Source organism: Chenopodium album, chromosome 11, assembly GCF_948465745.1.
Source record: "Chenopodium album chromosome 11, dcCheAlbu1.1, whole genome shotgun sequence".
Taxonomy (NCBI): Eukaryota; Viridiplantae; Streptophyta; class Magnoliopsida; order Caryophyllales; family Amaranthaceae; genus Chenopodium; species Chenopodium album.
This window is the reverse complement of record NC_137844.1, coordinates 18071038-18097155: the sequence shown is the minus strand read 5'-3', so window position 1 is coordinate 18097155 and position 26118 is coordinate 18071038. Positions and strand designations below refer to the sequence as shown.

The window sequence follows — 26118 nt, the reverse complement described above, 5'->3', positions numbered from 1 at the left end:
ATTTTTATAAAAAAATAAATAAAATAAAAACATAAAACAAAGCAGCTCCACATGAACCCCTCGGAAAACACCCCCTGGAAAACCATTGACGGGTTTTTTGATGTGTAAAGAAGGAGTGGATGTTATGAGTTGTTGTTTGTGGGGTTGTGATGTGGGTTTTAGTGATGATGGGTATTTTATTGTCATTATGATTGAAGAAAGAAAACAACCCCCAAAGTTAGAATTATTTTAGAATAATCCAAAATTGGGATTATTAAAAGAAAATTGAGCAAAGTTGGGATTGTTAAAACCAATTTTTCCTATTATGTTTCAATTTTTTTATCAGATTTTGATGTTCTAATATCATATTTTAACCATTTAACATGAGATTTTGACATTGGTATATCATATTTTGATTATCTTAAATCATATTTTGACATTTTTAAATTAGATTTTAATATTTTTATATCAGCTTTTGACATTCTAATATCAAAATTTGACATTCTAATATTAGATTTTGATATTTCTATATCCAATTTAAATATTTGTATACCTAATACCAACCCTTTAACACCTAACCAACCCTTTAATACCTAATATCAACTTATTATTCTCTAGTATAAACCATTTCATCAACTTACCCTTTTCTTCTCTTTTGTTTTATCATTCTTACCTTTGTCGGTAAATCCATCAACCGACCCTTTTCTTTTCTTCTATTTTAATTTCTAGGGCTTTCAATTCAAAACTTACACCCAATTTTAACCCCCAAATCATTCAAAAGTCATCAGTTAATCATAGGAAAAATTGCAAAAAACCACCTTTTATAACAACTTTTTGTAAAAAAACACCTTATATATATATATATATATATTTTTTGTAAAAATACACCTAAAACCGTTTTTTTTCTTTTTTTTTTTTTTTTTTTGCGAGGTCACACCTTAGCCCGGTTTTCGACCTTTGACTTGGTTTTCAGGTGTTAACCTACACGTGAGGAGCACGTGTTCCGGTCACACCCCCCTTTTATTATTTTTTCCCCTCCAACCTACCTCCTTCTCCAATTGAACTTTCTCTCTCCTCCCTTCTTCTCCATCAAATCCCCATTTACTCACCGTTGACGAAAGAAATTCAATTTTTCGCGTGAATTTGTCCAATTAAACTGTTTTCGAGTAAGGTATGTTGGTTTAATTATTGAAATTTCGTGTTGTTAGGTTGTATTTTCGATTTTTCCCAAATTAGGAATTAGGGTTTGAATTTGAGGTTTCGTTTATTGGACTAATTTTTGCCCTCCAATATTTATAGGATGGAATTAGAAGTTGTTTCGAGGGGTCAAAAGTGTTATTGTGGCATTCCTATTGCTATTAGGACCTCCTGGACGCATGAGAATCCCGAGAGAAAATTCAAAGCTTGTAAATTCTACAACTTTGAGACAGGACACAAAGGGTGTAACTACTTTGATTGGGTAGATGAAGACATTTTGGACTGGCAGAGGGATGTCGCCAATACACTTGTTGCTGAGAAACATAAACTTGTAACTAATTTGAAGTTGGTGCAAGCCAAATTGGACTGCACTGACAATATGAAGAGAAGGATTTCCAAACAACTTGATAACATGGAGAGGAAGCAGAATGAGGTGGCAGCAAGGCAACAAGCATTGGAGAAGGAAAAAAAAGGGGTGATGTGATGGTAGAACTGAAGGATTTATGTCTTCATCGTGTGCAATTACTAGATATATAAATGGATCAAATTATGGAGATAATTAAATTCGGACATTTGGGTCGTCGTTTTTATCATAGCTAGAAATACTAACGATCTTTGGGCTAATAAAATAGCCCAAAGCCCAATTGGACGGATCCTATAAGGTCACACAAAGGGTCTAGATCGAGCACGAGAGGACAAGGCCCATGATGGGCCTCATCCTCTAGTATGGCCGGCCACATGGAGTGGATTGAAGGGTTTTGGGCTTCCTAACCCTAGTATAATTATAATGTGATTATAAATAGACTAGGTGCCTAGGGTTTGGAGAAATGCAATTAACTGATCAGTGAGATCAAACCCTAATTAGCAAACACGAGACCAAGCTCTCTCAAACTCTCTCTCTCTCACAGCCCTCTCTCCTCCCTCGGTGCCAGAGTGGTGGTTCGTGGTTGTGGTGGATCGTGGTGGTCGGCTTAGTCCATTAAAGGTGGTGATCGCGGTTTTCCCTTTCACTCGACCAATCTAGTATTGGTGGACGGCTCGTTCGAAGCTCGTGGACTAGGTAGAGGAGCAACGCTTGGGGCTCTATCCTCTCCCTGATTTGTCAATAAAATTGCTACGTGGAATTCACGCTTCAAAGATATGATTATGTGTCTTGTGTGTTATGCATGTGATCTTGGGATTAGGTACTTTTATGAATATGATTCATATATGATTTTCCGCTGCGTAGTACCTATAATTTCCTACAGTGGTATCAGTTAGCCTCTTGCATGAACGCGCTTGATCATATTAATACGATTAATTTGAAGTCCATGTTAATTTTATAATCAATTAAGAGGGAGAAATTGATTTAATTATGGTTCAATTGTTATATTTAATTTGATTAAACTTTTTGAATTGATTAAATGTGATTTAATTATGCTCAAAATAGCCATAAAGAGGACCGAATTAAGCCCTAGATCATTCAAAAAATTCAAACACCCTAACCCTAATTTTCGGATTTTTCGAAAATTCAAAGCCTTAAATATGATTTTGTGCTTGATTTTTTAATTAATTCGATTTGTTTTATGATTCATAATTTTAATCGGATTGATTTATGCATAAAAATGTTTTATGTAAGATTATTGATTTAATTTTAAGAGTTAGAATTAAATTGGGATTAATTTTATGATGAACCCTAATTTTAAAGTTGAATGTGATTTAATTTTAATTTTTGGACTGATTTGATTTTATTTGTATAAAAGTTATTTTAATTAAATTAAAAACAAAAAAAAATTGTTTCAAGGCCGGCAGCCGCGGCTGGGTGGCGCATCCACGGCGGCTGCCGACCTGGTGGTAGTCCAAGAGGGAGGGGAAGGGAGGGCGGCGGTCCAGGGTGGCTGGGGAAGCAGTTGTGCAAGCGTTGCATGCTGCCGTCCTTTGCGGCAGTGGCTGATTTCGGAAGCCAGCCACCATGGCTAGCTTCGGCTAGCCAACCACGGTGGCCGGCGAGGTGGCGGCATTTTTCAATTCAAAAAAAAAAAAAGTTCTGTTTTTTGAAAAATATTTCAAGATAATTACAAAATTATTTTAGGATAAAATCGGTTTTATTTTGGATAAAATCTTTTGTTTTAGGATAAAATCAAATATTCAAAAGTTGTTATATTTGATATTATCCATATTTAAAGTTGTTAAATTGGTAATTATCCATAATTAAAGTGGTTAATTTTGGATAAGATTGATTAGGATATTCTGAGCATATTCCAAAAGGAGATAATTGGTTTAAATAATGTGATTATCCCATAATTAGATTTGGATATAATTGATTTTAAAATTATTTGATTGACTAATAATTAGGATAGAATCTCCTAAAGTTGTACTGTTAGGATAATCATGGAAGATTAAATATGATTTATCTTTCTAGATTAAAATAAGATTTGATTCTATCTCATACCTAAATTAAAATATTTGATATTTTATGATTGGTCATGAATAATATATGATATTATCTAATTATGATTAAAATATGAGATATTTTAGGAAATGCGTTGCCTTAATTATGAACATTCGATGTTGTACTTTAGACAAACATGTTGAGTGATTTATTATATGGCACTTTTATATAATATATGATATCATGTTGCTATATATATATAGACTAGTGTGGCCCATAGATTCTAAAATACGATCTGCGCATCGTGATGTATTTTTGTAATCTAAAATACGGTATGCGCACCGTTAAGTATTTTTGTAACTTTTATTTAAAGTAAATAGATTAGTTATTTAAATAGTGTTAGTCCATAGAAGCCCATGAAGTGAAGCCCCAAAGGAGCAAGGTGGATGGAGATCCATGATGATTCAAGTGGGAGCTTTTCATTTCTAGTTTTCTTAGGACTAAGGGGCCATACTATGTCATGTTTTATTGCATTAGTAGATTATGCATGTTAGATTTTATTTATGTTGATTGATGATGCGCTAGAGTTCACTATATAATCACAACGTAAATGAATCTAGGTCCCAGTAATATTGAGATTGCTTTTCCAATTAAAAACCCGACAAACCCATGATATTTATGATAGGTCATGCTAAAACTGGGTGTCATTTTATATCTTGGGAGACTTAGGGTAAATCAAGTTTTACAATTTTAATTGGTTATGCTCAACAAGGTTACCTAAAGAGTTTAGAACCTTGAAGCAAAGGGAATTAATTAAACATGTGATGGTTAATTATTCAACCAAGAGTTACAAGAGTTGTAATCAGTAAAGAGTTTACTCACCTTGAAAATGTAATGGTTGATGGCAGGGCCAAAGTCCGGTCAATTATTGCACGAATAAAGAGTCTTGGAATCACTTAAAATTCAATTAGGATCATTTAAATATTGAATAAAGTGCTTTTAAAGTTACCTATATTATTCGTATATGGTACTTTAATGATAAATTAAACATAATTATTAAACTTTGCCTTATTTTAACTTAGTTGGGTAGCCGTAATCACAATGACAACAACATTTACAATCTTCGACCATTCCTTGAGAAGGATAGGTTGACAGGAGAAAACTTTTTCACTTGGGAAAGAATGCTAAGGCTCGTTCTAAAATCTGAAGGTAGAGAGGATGTCATTGACACCCCATTGCCAGGACCTCTGCCAGAAACTGCAATTACGGCAGAAGTCAAGAGGCACAAGGAAGCTCATGATAGAGTTGTGCCTATCACTTGCTTGATGATTGCTACCATGGAACCTGGTCTTCAAAAACGTTTTGAAGATCAGGATGCGTACACAATCATGCAAGAACTCAAAGCCTTGTTTAAGAAACAAGCAAGAGTTGAAAGGTACAAGCTTCATCATGAGATTCTGGATTGTAGGATGGAGAAGGGTGCCACAGTTCATGATCATGTTTTCAAAATGATCGGCCTTATTCAAAGTATGGAGAAACTGGGGCACCCATACAGTGATGAGATAGCAACAGACATCATTCTCCACTCACTTCTAAAAAATTTCAACCAGTTTATCATGAATTTTAACATGACTGCGACTGCAAAGACTATGAATCAATTGCACGCAATGCTGGTTAGTGCTGAAAAGAAAATCCCTAAGGAACCTAAGAAGGAAGTTCTTATGATTCAAAAGGGAAAGGGGTTCAAGAAAAGGGGGCAAAAGGCTAGCGCCAAGAGCAAGGGCAAGCAAGTTTCCAAGGCTCCTGAGAAGCCTAAGGCGAATCCAAAACCCAAGGCTGCAAGTGAAAGTGAATGCTTTTACTGCAAGAAGAAGAGGCATTGGAAACGCAATTGCCATAAATACCTTGACTTCCTCAAGAAGAATGGAGCATCAACCTCGGGTATTATGTTATAAACATTTTAACTTTCACTTAGGTATGTGATACCAAGTTGCAGTGCTTAACATTATTAATGTTATGCAGAAGCTGTAAAGAAGTGAGGCTAGCATGGAAATGGAGCTTGAAGGTGCACTAGAAGTGTTCGAGTGGCCAGAGATAGTTTCATAGTTTTAATTTCTGAATATTTATCATGATTTTAGAACAATTTCCAGTTTTGATGAGACAATTTTCAGTGTTAGTTTGAATACTGATTCCTTTTTTACTTGGCTTGGACAAGTGTTGATCCATGACCAAGGTAATAAATTGTTTTCATTTTGCTAGATACGAGTTAATTTTATTATGACATTGGTATAAGTAGATCACAAAAGCAAAGTTAGATGATAAACTTACTTACAACAAAGTAAGGTTAGGTCACATAACCATTATGCACATCTAAAGTTACATTGGATGGACTCTTATTCTAATTTGATTATGAATCATTTGAGAATTAGAACTCATGCTTGATAAGGTAAGATGACCAAGTTTCCTTTTAGTTGAAAGGGTAAAAGAGCTAAAATGACCTTTTTGGAACACAAACATATGATGTGTGTGGACCATAAGTTCAAGAATTAGCAAAGAGATTTAACTATTTTATTGCTTTTACTAACGATTTAAGTAACTATATTGATAATTACTTAATGAAGTAAAGCTTGGAATCATTGAAATGTTCAAAGTTCCAAAATGAAATGTAAAATCAGTTTGAGATGAGTAATTAACACCACAATATGATTGTTGTGATAAATATTTAACTCAAAAGTAAATGATCATCTAAAGGGGATTGTTGAATTAGTTCACAATCTAGAAATATTACAATTAAAATGTATGTTTAAAGAAGGAATCAAACTTTGCTTGCCATGGTTCGATCCTAGCTTAGCTTTAATGATTTACGAATATCGTTTTGAGGACATATATTACAACAACAATTGCGAATATACTAAATAGGAAACTTAACCAAAGCAGTAGAAAAGATGTCATAAAAGTTATGATTTAGAAATGTTCTAAAAGTTATCCTTTCTAAACAGGATTAAGGGTTATGAAATCAATGTAAAATGTTTACAAAATGACATAATGCACCCTAAATCAGAAAAATAGTTATTCATGGGTTTTCTCATGGAACTAAGAGATATTATTCCTACAATCGCGTAGAAATAAAGTGTTTGTTGCTCGCAATAGTGTCTTTATAGAAAGAAATATCTTCCTACAAAGCCAAGTGGGAGTAAAGTTAGATCTCGATGAAGATTCGAGACGAGCAACAAATGGATGTGGATAACACTACATCAGAGACGAAGGCATATGAAATCAGCTAATTTGATAAACCATGTGTCGAAGCAAGCTAATTCCACTAGCGAGGCTTCTATCGTCCTACTTGAATGAAAGGCTTCAAAGAGTTGAAGAGAATAATTCTATTGTTGCTTATACCTATTGTAGGTTACTTGGGATCAAAACAAACAGTTTGTTGAAATTTTGAGAAAAGATGGATTCTAAAATTCTCCTATTGGAATGGTTGGAATCCATGCCCTACAAGCAAGTTTTGGATAAGTGCCAACTCAGGAAGTGGCTTAAAGCCATGAAATCCAGAATGGACTCCATGTCTATAAAGATGTGCTAGTCCATGATAGTCTTACAAATAGGGTCAAACCTATTAGATGCGTAAGCCTATTCGGATTCTTCTAGTGATTGCTGATTTCGATTACGAAGTTTAGAAATGGAGATCAAAATCACCTTCATGAAATGTTCTTGATGGAGGATATGTATATGATACAACCTAAGAATTTTGAAATCCAGAAATCCTAGAAAGTTTTGCAAACTTCAGAAATTCATTTAAGGGATTGAAGTAAGCATCAGAAGTTGGAACATTCTTTTCGATTAGGCAATCAAACAGTCTGATTTCCTAAAAGAGCGAAAGGGAATCTTGTAGAGATAAGAAGTTTAGTGAGAGCAATTGGTCTTCTTGGTCATGTATGTAGATGACATACAGTTCGTATGAAATGACATATCAATGCTTGAATAAGTCAAGCAGTGGTTAAAAAGTTATTTCTATATGAAAGACTTAGGAGATGTTGAGTACATATTGGGAATTAAGATCCACAAAGTGAATCTTGAAGAATGATTAGAATGAATCGAGAGACTTATGTTGATTAGGTTCTTGACAAGTTCATGAAGCAAGACTCTAAGAGAGGATGTCTTCCCATGTTTCATGGTATTACACTCAATAAAACTCGGTGCCTTCAAAAGCTAGTAGAGTCGAGTTGTACGGATAATGTACCTCATGCTTTTACAAAGGGTCCATTATATGTACAAAGCAAGATGTTACATATGACTTGTGCATATGTAGCAAGTTTCAAGTAAATTTAGAATAAGCATACTGAAAGTTGCAAAGAGCAAATCCTTGAGTACTTGAGAAGAACTAAAGAAATCTTTCTGGCTAATGGTGTTAAAAGTGAATAAGTTGTCAAAAGTGAATACGGATGCAAGTTTCCAAACAGGCAAGATGACTTTAGATGGTGATCTAAATACATTTTGTGTTTGAATGGAGAAGAACAGTAAGCTTGAAGAGTTCAAAGCAGAATGCTGTCGCATACTCAGAATATGTGTATATAGCTACAGTAAGAGTAGTTAAGGAGGAAGTTTGGATCAAATTGTCCTGTGACTAAAAGGACACCTTTGCCATAACGAAGGAGTTAGGGTCACATCACAAAATTAAACAAATAGATATGAGATATCACCTCATTTATGAGATCAATGACAAGTGGGATGTCATGATCTGCAAAGTTTTATTATGAATGAGAAATCACTAAACCCCTTCCATAGACTAAGATATGAGAGTCATATTAAAGACTTGGATTGAAGTAAGTTATGTAATTCAAGTTGTATATGTTTTGAGAAAGCATGTTACATAAGGAATGCATCAATTTGCAGAATTATGTTTAAACAGAAATTATCATTTCTCTGATTTAATTATGGTTTTGGAAATTAAATAAAATGTCCAGAATAATTATGAATTGATGGGCTCATCAGGTTGATGACCTGGTGAATGAAACCCCACAGGTGAACAAAATTCATATATTATTTAAGTTCCTAGTTCGAAGTCATTAAAGTGAACATAAATGATTTCAATAAATGGACTAGCACGTAAGATTGATTGGATAGCGCAGTTTCATGGGCTATAGGGGCATAGAGATGCTCGGTCAATCACTTGGATATGCATGAATGATGCATGATCGAACATATTGACCTACTTTGAAGTTCAAGTATAGAGCTTCCGGATATATTAGTGGATTCCTTTGACATGAATGGAACATTGATTTCATTCAATGATTGATTTAACTGTGGTACACTCAAACATCTGCCCGTAACTGGAGATTATAAAGTGTGTTTCCCGGTTACTTCATGAGTCGAGTGGGAGCTTTGGTTGCCACAAGATTGGATTGAGTCTACCTATTAAATTAGGGAATGTGTCATGGCCGCTTGAAGAGGGAGAATTCAGAAAATACGTGGCCGCGTTCAAATGCATTACTCAGTAATCATTTGGTTTTGTAATTCTAACTCAGATTTCAAGAAACGATTTGTAGATTAATATGATCTCGACATGTAATGCAATCATATTATCAAATCGACACATATTGACTTAAGGAATTTGAATATTGCACACTTGTCTCAGACAAGTGGGAGATTGAAGGATTTATGTCTTCGTCGTGTGCAATTACTAGATATATAAATGGATCAAATTATGGAGATAATTAAGTTCGGACATTTGGGTCGTCGTTTTATCATAGCTAGAGGTACTAACGATCTTTGGGCTAATAAATTAGCCCAAAGCCCAATTGGACGGATCCTATAAGGTCACACAAAGGGTCTAGATCGAGCACGAGAGGACAAGGCCCATGATGGGCCTCATCCTCTAGTATGGCCGGCCACATGGAGTGGATTGAAGGGTTTTGGGCTTCCTAACCCTAGTCTAATTATAATGTGATTATAAATAGACTAGGTGCCTAGGGTTTGGAGAAATGCAATTAACTGATCAGTGAGATCAAACCCTAATTAGCAAACACGAGACCAAGCTCTCTCAAACTCTCCTCTCTCTCACGGCCCTCTCTCCTCCCTCGGCGCCAGAGTGGTGGTTCGTGGTTGTGGTGGATCGTGGTGGTCGGCTTAGTCCATTAAAGGTGATGATCGCGGTTTTCCCTTTCACTCGACTAATCTAGTATTGGTGGACGGCTCGTTCGAAGCTCGTGGACTAAGTAGAGGAGCAACGCTTGGGGCTCTATTCTCTCCCTGATTTGTCAATCAAATTGCTACGTGGAATTCACGCTTCAAAGGTATGATTATGTGTCTTGTGTGTTATGCATTTGATTCTTGGGATTAGGTACTTTTATGAATATGATTCATGATTTTCCACTGCGTAGTACCTATAATTTCCTACAAGAACTCCCTTGCAGAGTAGTAATGGTGATGTGAGAAGACAGAGTGAAGTAAAGTGGGAAGATAGGAGAGAGAAACTAAAATTAGTGGGGGTAAAATTGGAGGGTAAAATTAGAGGGAAAAAAAGGGGGAAAAATAATAAAAGAGGAGTGTGACTGGAACACGTGCTCCTCACGTGCAGGTTAACACCTGAAAACCAAGTCAAAGGTCGGAAACCGGGCTAAGGTGTGACCTCAAAAAAAAAACGGTTTTAAGTGTGTTTTTACAAAAAAAAAAAAAAAAAAAAATTATAAGGTGTTTTTTTACAAAAAAGTTGTTATAAAAGGTGGCTTTTTGCAATTTTTCCTTAATCATAAAATCTTTTCATGATATCATTCAATTTACTCATATAATCCCTCAATTTCATCCAATTTTCTGAACCTAATTAATGTCGACGAGCCAATCGAGAGCGGTGTTAGAAGGCAATTTAGATCGAGATAGTTGCAGTAGAAGATAAGTCGTCATGTGTAGATCCCAATCACCCAAAAGCCATCATAAGCAACTACAATTTCTACTTTAAGTGAAGCATTCCCTCAATGGAGGTAGGAAAAGGAACCATCACTAACATGAGCGAGTTATGGTGTGAGGGAGAAGGGAAATGAGGAGTTGGGCAGTTTTTGTTGATGCTTATGTAGAGAGTGAGAAAGCTTGATTAACATAGTGATAAGAAAATTAGTCAGAAAAGGAAAGGCGGGATGGTGAAGTTTGGGGGAAGAAATAATTTTGTATCTTGGTGGATCGACTCACCATGAGTCTGACTCACCCAATACTTTACAAATACGTACATAGTGATCCCTACCTAAGAAAAGGGAAGAAAGTGAAAATTGTGCACATAATAACAATGATAATATCATCATGGCGTCATAATTTCATGAGAAATAATAACTCATGAGCACTCTAGTTTCTTAAAGATTTTCACAATCATTTTATGGCTTAGGTAGGTGGTCATCTTCTTGTTCGAAGTGATTTTTGGTTGACATTGGAGTTAATGGAAAAAAATCTGCTTAATTACTATAATAGAATAGAAAATGATCTTAATTCACATGATTGTACAGAGGAATTTATTGTCAATCACTTATGGAATTTGATATAGTTGGTCTTTGCAATAAATTTTAATTTGATCAAAGAATTTGAATGATATGATCGGTTAGTTTAAGTAACAAAATATGCATGAGCAATTTTAAAGGATAGACATTGTATTAGAATTTTGTGCTCTTTAGTGTGGGATATTGGCTTGAAATATACAAAGAATATAAATTTTGAAGAAATGGTTGCAATATTTGTGGACTTTATTGCCTACGATGACTAAATTCAAGAAATAAAGTTTGACTTCAAACGATCTCAAAAGATAATAAGTAAATACTTTCACAGTGTTTTAAAAGCAATTTTTAAGCGGCTTTAGAAAGTCGACTTTTGTCACCATATTTAGGGTCTATTCTATTCACCTTATTTTCACTTATTTCAGATTAATAAGTTCGGATAAGTTCAGTTCAGAAAAAATAAGTTTTGATAAGGATTACCCAAGTTCAAATTATAACTAAAATAAGTTTTGATAAGGATTATCCAATTTAAATTATAACTAAAATAAGTTTTAATAAGGTCTAATAAATTCAAATAAGTAAAAATCAGGTGAATAGAATACACCCTTAGAGAATCTCGAATGGTGTATTTTAAGGACCTGCTTGCAAATTTGAAAAATATTAAAATTGTTGCTTGCCCATTGGAGCACTATTGAAATACCTGCTTTCTTGAGTAATGCTGCTGAGTTAAGCAACACTGCTTGGAAAATTTAAGCAAATAACAGTTAATTTTATAAAATGGGGCATGGGGTACATGTTTGATTTTGTATCAAATGTGAAGTACAATTGTTGTACAAGATAAGAGCAACATCATTTTTTAACTTATTTCTAAAAAAAAATAAAATTATATGTATTATATTCAACCTTATCAATTGACACATAGTTCAGATGTTAACTGACATACATGGTATTAATCCTACATTCCTAAAGTAGGTAAACTATTGTAGAGGACCTGGATTTGTACATGTGTTGTACACATCGTATGTTTTATTTATTTATTTATTTTACAGTATTTAAACTTAAATTTATTTGATTATTTCATGTAGTAACAAACTAGACTTTTCAACAAAGGATTTTGCCAAAATTTTAGCTAACGTAAAGTAGTTTGTAACCGCATTTAGCTTTGAGTTGTCTTTAATTTATGAGCTAATGCATCTATAAATAACATTCTAAAACTTAAGAATACATCCTGCATATTATTTCATAGCAATATAATCTTTAAATACTTTCATATCTACAATTAATTTCTCACAAAAAAATAGATGGATGATACGGAAATCCATTTAGTAAATATTTTGGTTATTTGGGAAATTCATCACATCGAAAATTATACTTCCAAAAATTCACACCCTCAAACACACTACCATCCTAGCTACTATTACCCCAATATTACAATTGTCTATTTTTATGACACTATCGAGCAACTATCTTCAACCTTCACTTTCGAGTGAATCTTATGTGGTTCATGATGCTACAAGAAGAGAAAGTGTAGGGGTCTCTCTAGCATGCATCATGAATCTTCCCTTCGAAGGTCTCAAATGGAGTCTGACTGTAACACCCTAAAAATTATTTTCCTTTAAAATACCTGTTTGCTCTGTTTAAAGATCAAAATAGGAAAATCAAAGACATTACCGCCACCGTGAAAACGGCTAAGGAAACTATCAAAGACACACAGCGGAAGAATATCTTTAAAAACATTCAAAACGAATCAACTTAAAAAGTCAACCAACGAAAGTAAAGTCAAACCAAAGTAAAACAAAGTCAACCTACAACTTGGAACCATTGTAGGCCCTTATCAAAACCGAACCAATTCAAAACCTTTGCGTTAGTCTCACAAACATAATATAATAAAATAATGAAAGCAATAAACATATCATAAACTTATGGAAACTAGCATAATTCTCTCTTCACTCATGCCCATCATGAATGTGCTTCATCACCTAAAAAGCTTCTCTCTACTTGTTTCCACTACTCTCCATTAAAAATGGGTCATTATAGGGCCAAGGTAAAGACAAGGCCAACAAACACATAAACACATAATCAGCAAAGCTGAGTACATAAGCGTAATTAAACACACTAACATGCTTTCACCTATCAACACACCACTTATCTCGTTGCACCTGTTTACAAGCACACAACATACAACGAGACTTCTCAGCTAAGTAATTAAATATTTATTTAGTAATGATTACGCATCGAACGGGTTTCCCCCCTAACCTGCCCCAATAATGGGGTACTAACATGGGAGCTAACCGTGCCAGTATAAAATAACCACTCGTAAGTGGCGGAATTCCTGCGCATAATAATAAAAGGAAAATTCAGCGTCATGTACTCCTAGTAGAAGTTATGGTTAAATATAAAACCCCATAACTCCCCGCATATGTTCATACTCAAGGTATATACGTTCCAAGAGTTTTGGTGCATAATTTCTTTCACTTTACGTTATTTACATATTATTAGACTTGGTGATGACTCTGAAACCATAATCATTCAATCATAATAATTATTCAAATAATCAAACATACCAATTTAATTCTTGAGTAATTAGTGACCACATAATATTTAATGTTGAACCCTTTTTAAATCTACTTCAGTGTCAAAAACACCTTAAACGCATAATGCGCCACAAATCCTATCCCTCGGTGTTGCAAACACCTTAAGTGCACCGAGGCACCAACGTATAATTTATTCCTCGTGTTCAATGACACTTAAATAGCTCTTTCCTCATGCTTAAAGCATCAATAAAAATTATATGAACCATAATAAAATTCCTTCTCTATATTCTAAACTCAATTAAACATGTAGTTTAATTAAATATCCTTTCTATCATGCCGTAAATAAAAGTTTGGTTCATATACAACATGCCAAAGGATTATTTTCCAATCATTAATCCATCACAAATAAACCATGCTTCATAATTCAATCACCAATATCAACCAAATCACAATTTCCAATCATAATCTAGCATGATACTACTTGGGATTATTTAATCAAGCCTAGCATGTTACTACATCATCAAAAATATGCTAAGTACACGAACGTACCTCGTATACGATGTTAAAATCGCCACAACTAATAGAAATCGCTTACTTCAAAGTCTCCTACAAACCAAAATCATAATATGGCATTAAAATCTACTCCACACAAATTTCTAGCAATATATACTCTTATTAAACCACTCATAATTTAATTAAAATAAGCTGAAAATTAATTTAAAACCTCATACTTTAATCCCAATTAATGGGTAGTCAAAATCCCTTCAAGAAACTTAATTTTTAGCTTATTAACAAAAATTCCAGCAATATTAATTCATGAAAACTTGCTGTAATTATACTTTAAAACCCTTAAAGTGAAGGTTAAACCACCCTAAATCATATTCCTTCAATAATCAATTATTTATAAATCTAGGGTTTCAAAAATTGGGGCTTTTTAATTAGATTAATCTGAAAATTAATCTGCACCATACTTAAAACTAATCATCATAAAATCATCAAAAAACTCATAATTTATAATTAGATCTAGGATTAAACAAAAGAAAAATAATTTTTTTTTTTCAAAGGAGGTGGCAGGACAGCAGCCACGACACCACATCCGGCTATTGGTGGCACTGCCGCTGCTACCGGCTGCTGCTGCTGGTGGCCCACCGGTGGTGGTGGTGGCTGGCGGTGGTGAGTGCCGAAAAAAAGGGAAGGGGAAAAAGAAAGAAAAAGAAAGAGAAATAAAGGAGAAGGGAGAAAAGTTTATTTACCTTGGGTATTCTCCACTCTGGGCAAAGTTTAATTTGCCCAAGTGTTGAATATTTATACCCCTTTTCTAGAAACCCTTCTTACCTAAATTTTCCCTTTTTAATCTTTCCTGATCTCTTTCCTAATAAAACTTTTCTAAATTAAATCCCAACTTAATAAAAAAATTAATTAAATAAAACTTTACTTTTATAAAATATTTTCAAATTTATTTAAAATAAATAATTAAAATGCCATAAATAATTCATTTCAAATTATTTAAATGCCTCACAAAATACTTTTTTAAAATAAAATACGTATAAAAATACGGGGTATTACACTGACACTCCTCAAAGTGATAACATACAAGAGGCAATTGCACAAACTATTAATAGTTGATAGATGATAACCCAATACATGGACAAAGATTTATGCATGAGTTGGTTAGATTTCACAACTGATAATCAAAGGCACCAATCAAAGTAAGGTGATTATTGGTATTGTAGAGTAAATTATAATGAGTGGAAAAGGGAAAGTCTTTCAATAACCATTGAGCAAGCTACCACTACAAGAAAAGTGGCTTTGGGCGACGACTAAAAATTTCGTGGCCTTAAAAGGACAGTTTAGGCGACAAATAATATTTCGTTGTCCAAAATAGAGCATGCGCGACGAATAGTACTTTTGCTGCCCAAAATATTATTTTGTGCAACGATGTTTCCTCAATCGTAGCCCATATCATCATATTGGGCAACGAAATATTGATTTCGTCACCCAAAATAATGGAAAAAAAAGCAGAAAATTTTACACTAAAAATTTCACCACCAAATTTGAATTTCGAATAACTGCCAATAACACAAATTATGCTCACCCATGTACCGCCAATACCCATATCACATTCCATAATTATCTTCAGCATTCCTATATTCCTTTCTCACCTCCATTAAAAACTCATTCCTCAACGACCTTCTAGTTTAAATTATATCCAAAATTATAAACTTTCTTTCTTCCATCATCTTTTTGAAACCCAGTTGTTTAATAACCCTTTTTACTCTGTATCCCCTTCTTCTTGGATGAAATGTGTTGAACTAGAAGAGGAAAAACAACATCAAACTGCAATTGTTTTCAAATTTTGACACAAATTTCAATCCGCAATAATTGAAGGTGAATGGTGATTGTACTGTTGTACCTTACAAATAGCAAATCAAAAAATGAATTATAAAAACTGCAAATTTATGTGATTTTTTTTTTTTTTTTTTTAATGGATCTTTAAAGATATACTTAGTGTAGGCTTTAATATTATTGTATTTTTTTTTTATAAAGTTATTTAGGTAGGATGAATACGGAGGAATTCCATTATTTTTACTTTTGTAATTTAGATTATCTCATTTAAGAGATGAAATTGTCATGAATCACATGATGTTTGTAAGTAGCAGGTTGTATATCATGAAAGTTATTCACAATAATTTTCTAACTAAGACGTGTTTTTGCATTTCTCTTAATTTGGATAACAAAATTGTATAGTAAAAGAATTGTGCTAAATATATGAAGAATATATTGTAGAAAAATACATAAAAAAATAATATCAAAAACTCACATGTGCAATATATGGCCACAACTAAAATAATCGTTGCACAAAATACAAACGGGCGACAAAATAAGTGTTGCACATATTAGAATGATTTGGCTCATATTAAAATATAAAAATAATGTTAACAATTATGAATGAGAAACTAACATATATGATAGATAATAATTTAGATCGAAATAATTTCATAATTCTTTTACAAAATACCCATAAACACCAATTTTAATGTTTGGCCAAACAAGATAATAATCCAAATTAAAACAAAATCAAGTTCGAACTCTAGCTTAAAAAAAGTGAGAAAATAAGAAACAGAAGCTAGCATAACGGCAACAGTAACAACAGAAGCTTCTAGCAGACATCATGTAGCAGCAAACATCAGTGGCAGCAAACAGAAACAAACAGCAGTTACTATGTTTGGCTGTTATAGTTGTTCAGAGTCCACAAATGATTCCGACCGAGCCTTCCCAATCAACTTGAATGCACCTAAAGCGCCAAAAATTTTTTTGCTTCCAGTTTCTTCAGAGCAATATCCTTGGCCCTCAAGGTCTCTTCTTTGTTGCACTCCATAACTGACCACAATTGAACAAAGTGAGCCAAACTAATCCTTCTAGCATATATATTCTGCGAAATTTAATTAACTGTACTACCTTAGTATCTATGTCAAAACACAAGAAATGCAAACCAATATCCATGAGCTTATGGATCCTCCAATTACCTCTGCACATTAGTTAATTCTTTAACCTGGGTATCCACATAGAGACTAGGGCCTGCAAAAATTCAAGCTGTAATGTTCAATAACACCAAGATTATGTTTCACCATGAGGGTATAAAATTTCTCCAAAGAGACTAATTTACAACGAGAAAAACGGAAATTTTGTCAACAATTACCAATTAAAACACGTGTTTTGAAAACAACTACCTATTAATTTTTTTTTTTTTTAAAAGAACTACCACAAAGTTGTAAAAAGTTTAAGTAGCACTACGACTCTAACAATTTTGGCTAGAATCTCAGACATTTGGGTTTCACTTTTTACCACTTTTAACCTTTATGAAGGGTAATTTAGTCAATTTAGATGGTTATTTTATGAGGTAAAGGTAAAAAATGGAACTTATATGCCGAATATTCTAGTTGGAATTATTAGAGTGGTAGTGCTACTTAAACTTTTTACAACTTTGTGACAGTTCTTTAAATTTTTTTTTAATAGGTAGTTGTTTTCAAAACACGCGCTTTAATTGGTAGTTCTTAACAAAATTTCCGAGAAAAATCAGAAAGTAACTAAGTGACTCCAACATGCTGCACAAGTAAATTATCATATGCATATTTCATATAAATACATTGCAAAATATTTTAACACCATGTGCAGGCATTAACTTGCAAAATTTCAATGCAAGATCACTCCTTCAATATACAACCCTGACGCACTTGCCAATAAAGTAAAAGGAAAGAGCAACAAGAATCATTCCCAAGATAATGAAATTAGGAAGAGCAATAATAATAAAGAGAGGGGGGACCCTAGAAGCATAAAACCCTCACAAAAAGCCACATAGATACAACACAAAATTTTGCTTTTAGATCCTCTACCTGCATAACTGTGCAGGTTAATATTAGTGCATTTAAACCAAACATCTATACGAAATGCATACATGAATAAAAAAGGAACAATTTGAATAGTATTTACTTACATCACAATTTTAAAAGAACTTACCAAATCAGAATTTTTAAAGCAATTACCAAATACTACGTAACTATTTTAATATGAATTACCAAATAACTATTTTTCAACATCTAAACCACATAAATTCATCTATGAGCTTGATACTCATCCTAAATTTTGACTTTTAAAAGTGTGTGCAGTCTACCTACACAATCAAGTCTTCGCCATCTTATTGCCTCCTGCCTACTAGCCAGGTTGTTAACTAAATTTCTACAGCTGATTTGCTGATAATTAAATATCTTGGTGCCAAATTAGAATACAATTCACTAATTTGGCCTCACCAAAACCTTATTAGCCATTATATCTGCCCGATTTCGCTCATAGAATCCAATTCAACAACTACTTGAAAGAAAAGGGCTTAATTGCACTTAAACAACACCAATCAAACTCACCAAAATCCCACTTTTTAAAACAATGCTCAATAATTGAAATAGCAAACAGAAAAACTCAAGAAACATAAAATAGGTAAAAATAAAATGAAATAAAATAAAAAAGCATTAAATAAAGGTGAGATTAAACTTACATTTTATTATGATTTGCAATGGTGTATTCAGCTGGTTTCAGAATAGGAATCAAAACCTATGCAACATTCAAATCAACAAAGTTTAAAATTCATCACCCAACTTGTTCAAAGCAAGAAATTAGATTGATTAAAAAAAAAAAAAAAAAAAAAAAAAAAAGGAAAAATAGTATACATAAAAAGGGGGCATGAAATTACCTCTCGATTAACAGCAAAAAATAGAGCAATTAAGACCAACTATATCATGCCAAATAGCCTTTCAAATACAATCAATAAGCAATCAAGAAAGCCAGTAATTAGAAAGAAGAGGAGAGAGAGAAAACAAACAAAATGGTATTGACCCATCGTACTCAAAGGGATAATGTCGCCAGGTTTGCATGCGGCAAAAATACTAAAATAGTAGCTATAGATAGCATGTTTATTGAGATTGCGCCAAAGATTGCTGCTCCATTTTTCGCTTTAATGGAAGTCAGAATTTGACTAAAAGAAAAACCCAAAAAACGAATTTTATTTTACAGAAATCTAACTAGTAACTATGAAACAATTGATAATCAAGAAAAAATCGCTAAACCCTTATACAAATCGAGAATATAAATCTACCCAAAATCCCCCCAAAACCCAATTAAAACAACAATTCAACACCAATTACTCTATAAAATTCATGAATCAAAAGCAAAATTTAGCGCTTTTTGGTGAGAAACAAACCTTAGAATTGAAGAATAATGAACTATTTCCACCAGGAAATTAAATACGACAGCGAAAACCAACAAGATTTGTCTGCTCACCGGGGAGTTGCAAATTGCCGTCGAAATTTAGAGGTTTTTGATTTCAAGAAATTTGGGTATGAGACTATGAGTGTCTCTTTGAGTACTCTTTTGCAGAGAATAGGGAAGGGGAGTAAGGGTTTGTGACTTTGCGTGGGTAGAGTCTGTAGAGATTGACAGATTCCTAGGTGGTTTATTTATTTATTTTTATTTTTTTGAAGCCTATCTAATTACGGTTGTCTTGTTAAGACAAACAAGTGGGATTAAGTTTCTTTAAAAAAAAAGGGTTGGATAGCATTTAAATAAGATTCGCTATTATATGTTATATTCTTTTCACCTTACAAAAAATAATATTTATAAAAAGAAGTTAAGTTCAGTAAAAATCATTAACTGAAATGAAGAAATACAATAGAGAAATAGTAAAAATAACTTCATTTCGGTAAAAAAATATTATCATTTTAGGAAAAATAAGGTTCAGTGATCTTAACAATGCTATATACAGTATAATTTATAATAAGGGTAAAAAATACTGCGAATACAAATAAAAAATGCTACGAATAAAAAAATGAAAATCCTTGTAGTGATAAATTCAAGTTCATCATTATAATTTGGTTAGTTAAAGTGAAAATCCTAATAATGATTATTACGAAGAAAAAAAAATAACATTATACTATGACAAATTATTTATGTGTTACATATAAGTGTTACCTATAATCAAAGTGTTACATGAAAGTGTTACTTTTTAAAAAGTGTTACATACCTATAATCAAAGTGTTACATGAAAGTGTTACTTTTTAAAAAGTGTTACAAATTATCAAAGTGTTACAAATTACCTAAGTGTTACATACAAGTGATACTTGTTATTTAAGTGTTACAAAAGTGTTACTTAAGAATCTTTTTATTTCTGGACATATAAAGTGTTGCCACAAGGTGTTACGTTAGGCCTACTTTGTAGTGGTGTGATTACACTACCTCTACTTCTTCAAATCCTGATACTAGTGAGATTATTGATAACATGGAAGTGAGAAATAAATGACCAATGGGACAAAAAGAGGCTAAAGCGGTTGCGAGGAATAAAAGCAAAGTAAAAAACAAAACAACTCATCTTGGCGAGAGACGGGGTAATTATCAAGATATACAATAAAAAAAAAGACTTATATGCAATTAAAGAACACATTTGACAACAAGATTTCGTGTTGCTTTGCAAAGACACGTCTAAAATGGACTTAAAAGTTAGATAAAATCAAGAGCAAGTATGCGAAATCATTAAGGCCAATTAAGTAAGGAATGTATGTCATGATCATAAATCAGATTAATAAATATGATGAGTGAAGTATTTTAAGATTTATTTTTTTGTTAGAGGGGAGTAATTTAGGTACTTTTATATTGAACTCAATAAGTAAGTTATTAGATTTTTTTTTCTTTTCTTGCGTAATGTTTAAAGTTTTATTATTCTTATGTATTAAAGTTCATAGCATCATTGTTCTCTTTGTTATTTTTCTATTATTAATGATTAAAGTTAATCTTTAATTTGTTATTTCTTGTTTTCATTTAATTGTTATACATTTGAATATTCAAAAACAAACAATTCTTATATATATATATATATATATATATATATATATATATATATATATATATATATATATATATATATATATATATATATATATATATAGGATCATGTGAGAACCAAGTCCTATAATAGGAACTAGGAACTCATCATGATCGTTGATTGCTCTCAATCCGACGGCTTGTGTTTCACCCGCCTTTTTCAATTTCATTAAGGGAATTTTGGTAATTTCGGCGGTTGGATGACCTTCCTCCTTTTTCATTTCGCAGCTCATTTGTTTCTCTTTCCTCTCTTGGACTATCTCTCTCTACTCTCAAATCTATCCTCTTTTGTACTCTCAAATCGGGACTTTCTTCTTCGCTGATCAATTTTTTTGTTGTAATTCTTTGATTTTCGTCATTGTTTGAGGTAATTTTTTTTGATTTATTATACTTTTTGTGATTTTTTGAATTTTTTTTATTGATTTGCAATCTGTTTTGTTCGATTTTAGATTTTTTGTTTTTTCGTTCGATTTATTATTTTTGAATTGTTGTTTTTGTTTTTGTTCGAATTTTCCAGCTTACTTCTGTTTTATTTAGTGATGTTTTGTTATGCATTTGTGTTTTTTGAAGTATTTTCTACGATTTATGGTTCATACACTACGATTTAGGGATTTTTTTTCAATTACTTACTACATTTTAGGGTTTTATATTACGATTTAGGTTTTTTTTTTTTAATTTTGAGTCTAATTGTATTATTTTGTGTTGTTTTGAGTCTTATATTACGATTTATTGTTCATTGCATTATATTATGATTTTGTGTTGTTTTGAGTCTTATATTACGATTTTGTTATGCTGTGATTTACTTTTCATTATTAATTTTGCTTAATCTTTATAACTTCATGTTTTTTACTTTGTTTAATTTTTTCAATTTTTTTTTTTTTTTTTTTTTTTGAGTCATTAACTTTTTGGTATACCTCTAATAATTTTTATTAGTATACTTTTTAAAATTGGTTTACTTTTTGTTATTGTTTATTTACTTTTTTCTTTGATTCATTTACTTTTCAGGAAGATGACGGAAAGTGTAGAGCATTGTTCTGCTGCTGTCACTAATGAAGATATGAATGTAAGAGTTTTTAAAACACCCACTCAGCCAGTGCTTCCTAGCATATATTATAATTCTAGAGGTGATAAAGAGTATATGCCAGGTTGTTCTTTGGAAAACAAACCCTTTATTGGAATGAAATTTGATACTCTTGAACTTGGTATTGCCTTTTATTACAAATATGCCAATAAGTGTGGATTTAAAGTTCGTTCTAGTAATACTAAAGTACAAAGAATAAGGATGATTCTAATGATAAAGGAGTTATTGTAATTAAATATTTATTATGTAGCAAAGAAGGGTATGTGACAAATAACAAGAAAGCTGGTAAACAAGTTGAAGGTGCATGTTTAAGGAAAAAGTCTGTGAAGAGAGTTGGATGTCCTGCTAAGATTAAATTTAGGTTTGTAAATGGTGGTTAGTATATTGTTTATTATTTTTATGAGCCTCATTCTCACCCTTTTTCTACACTTATTACTAGGCAGGTTACCAAATATGAAGTTGGTTTAAATTTTGCTAATAAGAAGTTCATTTTTGACAATTCAAAGTTAAATATAGGGGCTGTTATGTCTTATAGGATCATGAAAGAACTTTGTAGTGGGTTTGAAAATGTCAGGGGTAGTAAAATGATTTCAAAAATTTTTCAAGGGACTTAAAAGTGTATATCTCTAATGCTGATGGTGCAATGTTTGTTCAAATCTTGAACAAAAAGTGAAATCCAGAAAAGGGGGTTATTATTTTGATTACTGTGTTGATGAAAGCAGGCACTTGACTCGTGTTATTTGGGTTGATGCTATTGGTAGAAGAGATTATCAATTGTTTGGGGACTCTCTATCTTTTGATTCTACCTATGATACAAATAAATATTCATTGGTTTTCTGTCCTTTTACCGGAGTTGATAATCATAAGAGATGTGTTACATTTTGTGCTGCTTTATTATCTAAAGAAGATATAGAATCTTTTGTGTGGCTATTTCAAACTATTTGGAAGTGTATGGGAAGAGAACCCTCTTGTATAATCACTGATCAAGACCCTGTAATGGGTATTGCCATACAAAAGGTTTTTACCAAGACTAAACACAGGTTATGGATGTGGCACATAATGAGAAAGGTACTTGAAAAGGTTGGAACTCAGTTTTGTAATGAAACTGACTTCTTGAAAAAGCTAAGTGCAGTAGTTTGGGATAGAAAAATTGATCCCCATGTATTTGTTGATGGCTGGAACAGTGTTATCGAGGAATTTGGCCTTGTCAATCATGATTGGTTTGCATACATGTTCAAGATTAAACATCTTTTGATCCATGCATATTTTAGGGACTTATTTATGGGTGGGTTACTGTGTTCTACTTCTAGGTCTGAAGATGAAAATAGTTTCTTTTGTAATTTTACAAACCCCCATGTGACCTGTGTTGAATTTTTTGTTTGTTATGAAACTGCTCTTGATGCTCAAAGGCATGAACATGATGATTTAAACAGCCTTAATAAATCCGAGCCTCAATTGCTTACTCATTTACACTTGGAAAAGCATGCTGTTGTTGTTTATACTCGTTCCATCTTTTATGATTTTCAAGAAGAATGTCAGGTAGCCAGTTTCTCATGTGGTGTTGAAAGTTGTAGTTCTCTGTATGGAGATGGAGTGGAGTTTTCTGTAATTGTTGATCATGAGAAAAGGAAAAATTTTGATGTAAATTTTGACTTGGCTACATATGAGTCAAGTTGTACTTGTAAAATGTTTGAGAGTCAAGGCATCTTATGTAGACACATTCGTTTTGTTATGAAAGGCAAGTCTATATGTGAAATTCCTAATTTTTATATCTTGAAATCGTTGGAGAAAAGACGTTTTGAAGAAAGCTTCAGCCATAAATGTTGTCCTGGATGATGCTTCTAAGTATGATAAGAAGAAGCAATTGGTGAGTGATGTGTGGTCCAAGATTTTCAGTTGTGTTAGTTTATCTGACCAATCTGAGGATGATTTATCTGAGCTTATTAGGACATTATCTTCATTTGAGGAGCAGATGCTGAGAAAGAATAATCCTGAAAATGCAACTAGTTCAAAAGAGGTGAAAGATGCTGATATTCAGGTTTGGTTGGGTCAAATGAAGTAGATGTAAACATCTTGCCTCCAAATCAGTGTCTTAATAAAGGTTCCGCCATAAGTTCAAAGCGTTTGAAGAGTGAAAAAGAAATAGCTTCCGAAGAAAAATCCAAAAAAGGCAGAACTTGTAGAGCTTGTGGGCAATCTGGTGTTTCACATGACAGTAGAAACTGTCCAAACAAGTAGTTCTTCAGGTATTTTACTTTTAAGTGTTATATTTACTTTAATCTGTTATTTATTTACTTTAACATTTAACTTGATATACTTTTTATTTTTGTGCAGGTATTATTATACTTGGTACTTTTTTTTTGTTATTTTACCTTTGTACTTTTCTCATTTACTTTAACTTGTAATTTATTTACTTTACATTGTAATTTATTTACTTTAATTTGTCACTAATTTTCCGATGTTTATTTTTGTGCAGTTGTTATAATACATGGAAATTTTAAGATGTTTTGGAAGATCAAGATCAAGATATACTGAACAAATATTTTTTTTTTTATTTTTTACTTTTATCATTGTAATATTTTTACATTTACTCTTAAGTAATTGTACTACCGAATTAAAATACAGTTTATTTACTTTTAGCTATTAGACATTAACTTTATGAAATATTTCATTTACTTTATGATATTTTATATTATATGAATTGTTTGATTTATGAAATGTCCTTATTTACAAAATTGAAGATAATATTCTGTATTACTCCCTTTGTCCCAGAATACTTGGCACGATTTCTGTTTTTGGTTCCAAAATACTTGACATATTTCTAAAAATAGTATGGAACCACATTTACCATGAGACCCCATGGTTCCATGGTATTAAAACTAACACTATAATATGTAGAGCTGTCAAAAGCTGACTTGACCCGAAATACCGACCTAAACTCGATTATTAACCGACTCGTCTGAACCTGAAAAAATGGTGACCCGAACCCAACTTAACCCGACCTGAAACCAACCCTAGATCCGAGTTGACTTGCGTATTTGAGACTCGAATCCGAACATGAATTGACCTAGAGATGACCCGACCTGAATGTAACCCGTAAATTATTGACTTGCCGACTTGAACCCGATAATGATTTGACTTGGAAATTAAATGACCCAACTTGATTATAACCCGGAAATTATTGACTTGAACCAAATCCGACTAAAACTCGAGAATGGCTTGATTCTAACTTGAAAATTATTGACTTGAACTGAACTCGACTCGAACCCGAGAATGACCCTATATCATTTTAACTCGTGAAAACCTGAATTAAACCCAACCTATTATTCACCCAACTGGAATGTAACCCGACCTGTTATTAACTTGAGCCAAACCCAACCCAAACTTGATAAGATGTAAGACCCAACGTATCCCGACTCAAGCATGACCCAACCCCCATAGGTTAGGTATTAACTCGAATTGACCCAACCTGAGTTGACCCGACCCATTCTTACTTGACCCAAACTTGACCCGTTCTTACTGAAATAGTGTTGTGCATGACCTTCTAACAAAGAATAATTTGGAAAATTTGTACTTTTTTTAATTTGAACCAGCATTGAACTACCACCTCCCCAACCACCACACAACCACCTCCACCTCTAAAATCACCTCACAAAGAATTTATTTTTTAATTTTTCATTTACTCTTAACTTTATGCCTTTTACTTTAACACTAATTCCTTTTACTTTAAATTAAACATCATATTTTTGACTTGAATCTTTTTTCTTTTTAAATTTTTTCTTTTTAGTTAAATGATAATTTACTTATTTTTGGTCCATTTTTTTTATTACTTTAACAGTATTGTTCTTCACTTTAAAATCGAACACCACATTTCAGAAAGATTTAATTTTCTAAAGTTTTTTCTTTTACCTTTAACATAGTTTTTGTTACTTTAACACTATTTTCATTTACCTTTTGATTGATTTATTCTACTTTTATATCAGCACTATTTTTCAAACAAAATAATTCTACTACTTCAACTAAGAGATATAATATTTATTCTTCATACAAATA

General features: G+C 32.5%; 1 protein-coding gene and 1 long non-coding RNA gene across 3 annotated transcripts; one reads left to right on the top strand and one right to left on the bottom strand.

The window, feature by feature from the left end:
• Positions 1–16509: 16509 nt before the first annotated feature.
• On the bottom strand, positions 16510–19622 carry LOC145568689 (uncharacterized). 2 transcript variants are annotated; one of them, XR_014095891.1, is made up of 4 exons: positions 19312–19622; positions 18610–19086; positions 17019–17138; positions 16510–16940 (listed from the first exon to the last, which is right to left on the bottom strand). It is a non-coding gene; the product is annotated as an uncharacterized LOC145568689 (long non-coding RNA). The 2 variants fall into 2 exon arrangements; XR_014095892.1 differs by having other exon boundaries at positions 18610–18665; positions 19312–19616.
• Positions 19623–21993: 2371 nt separating this feature from the next.
• LOC145566403 (protein FAR1-RELATED SEQUENCE 5-like) lies at positions 21994–24566 on the top strand. Its single transcript, XM_081625834.1, has 6 exons — positions 21994–22292; positions 22788–23753; positions 23854–24103; positions 24154–24299; positions 24400–24414; positions 24542–24566. The coding sequence occupies exons 1-6, from the start codon at positions 21994–21996 to the stop codon at positions 24564–24566; spliced, it is 1701 nt and encodes a 566-aa protein (XP_081481960.1).
• Positions 24567–26118: the final 1552 nt, after the last annotated feature.

What these genes read in the sequence shown, in the direction of transcription:
- LOC145566403 (XM_081625834.1), top strand. Translation starts at nt 21,994, where the DNA reads ATGACGGAAAGTGTAGAGCATTGTTCTGCTGCTGTCACTAATGAAGAT. An exon ending in CTAATGATAAAGGAGTTATT is followed by an intron (nt 22,293 to 22,787) that starts GTAATTAAATAT and finishes TGATGAAAGCAG; the next exon opens with GCACTTGACTCGTGTTATTT. An exon ending in TCAAGTTGTACTTGTAAAAT is followed by an intron (nt 23,754 to 23,853) that starts GTTTGAGAGTCA and finishes AAATCGTTGGAG; the next exon opens with AAAAGACGTTTTGAAGAAAG.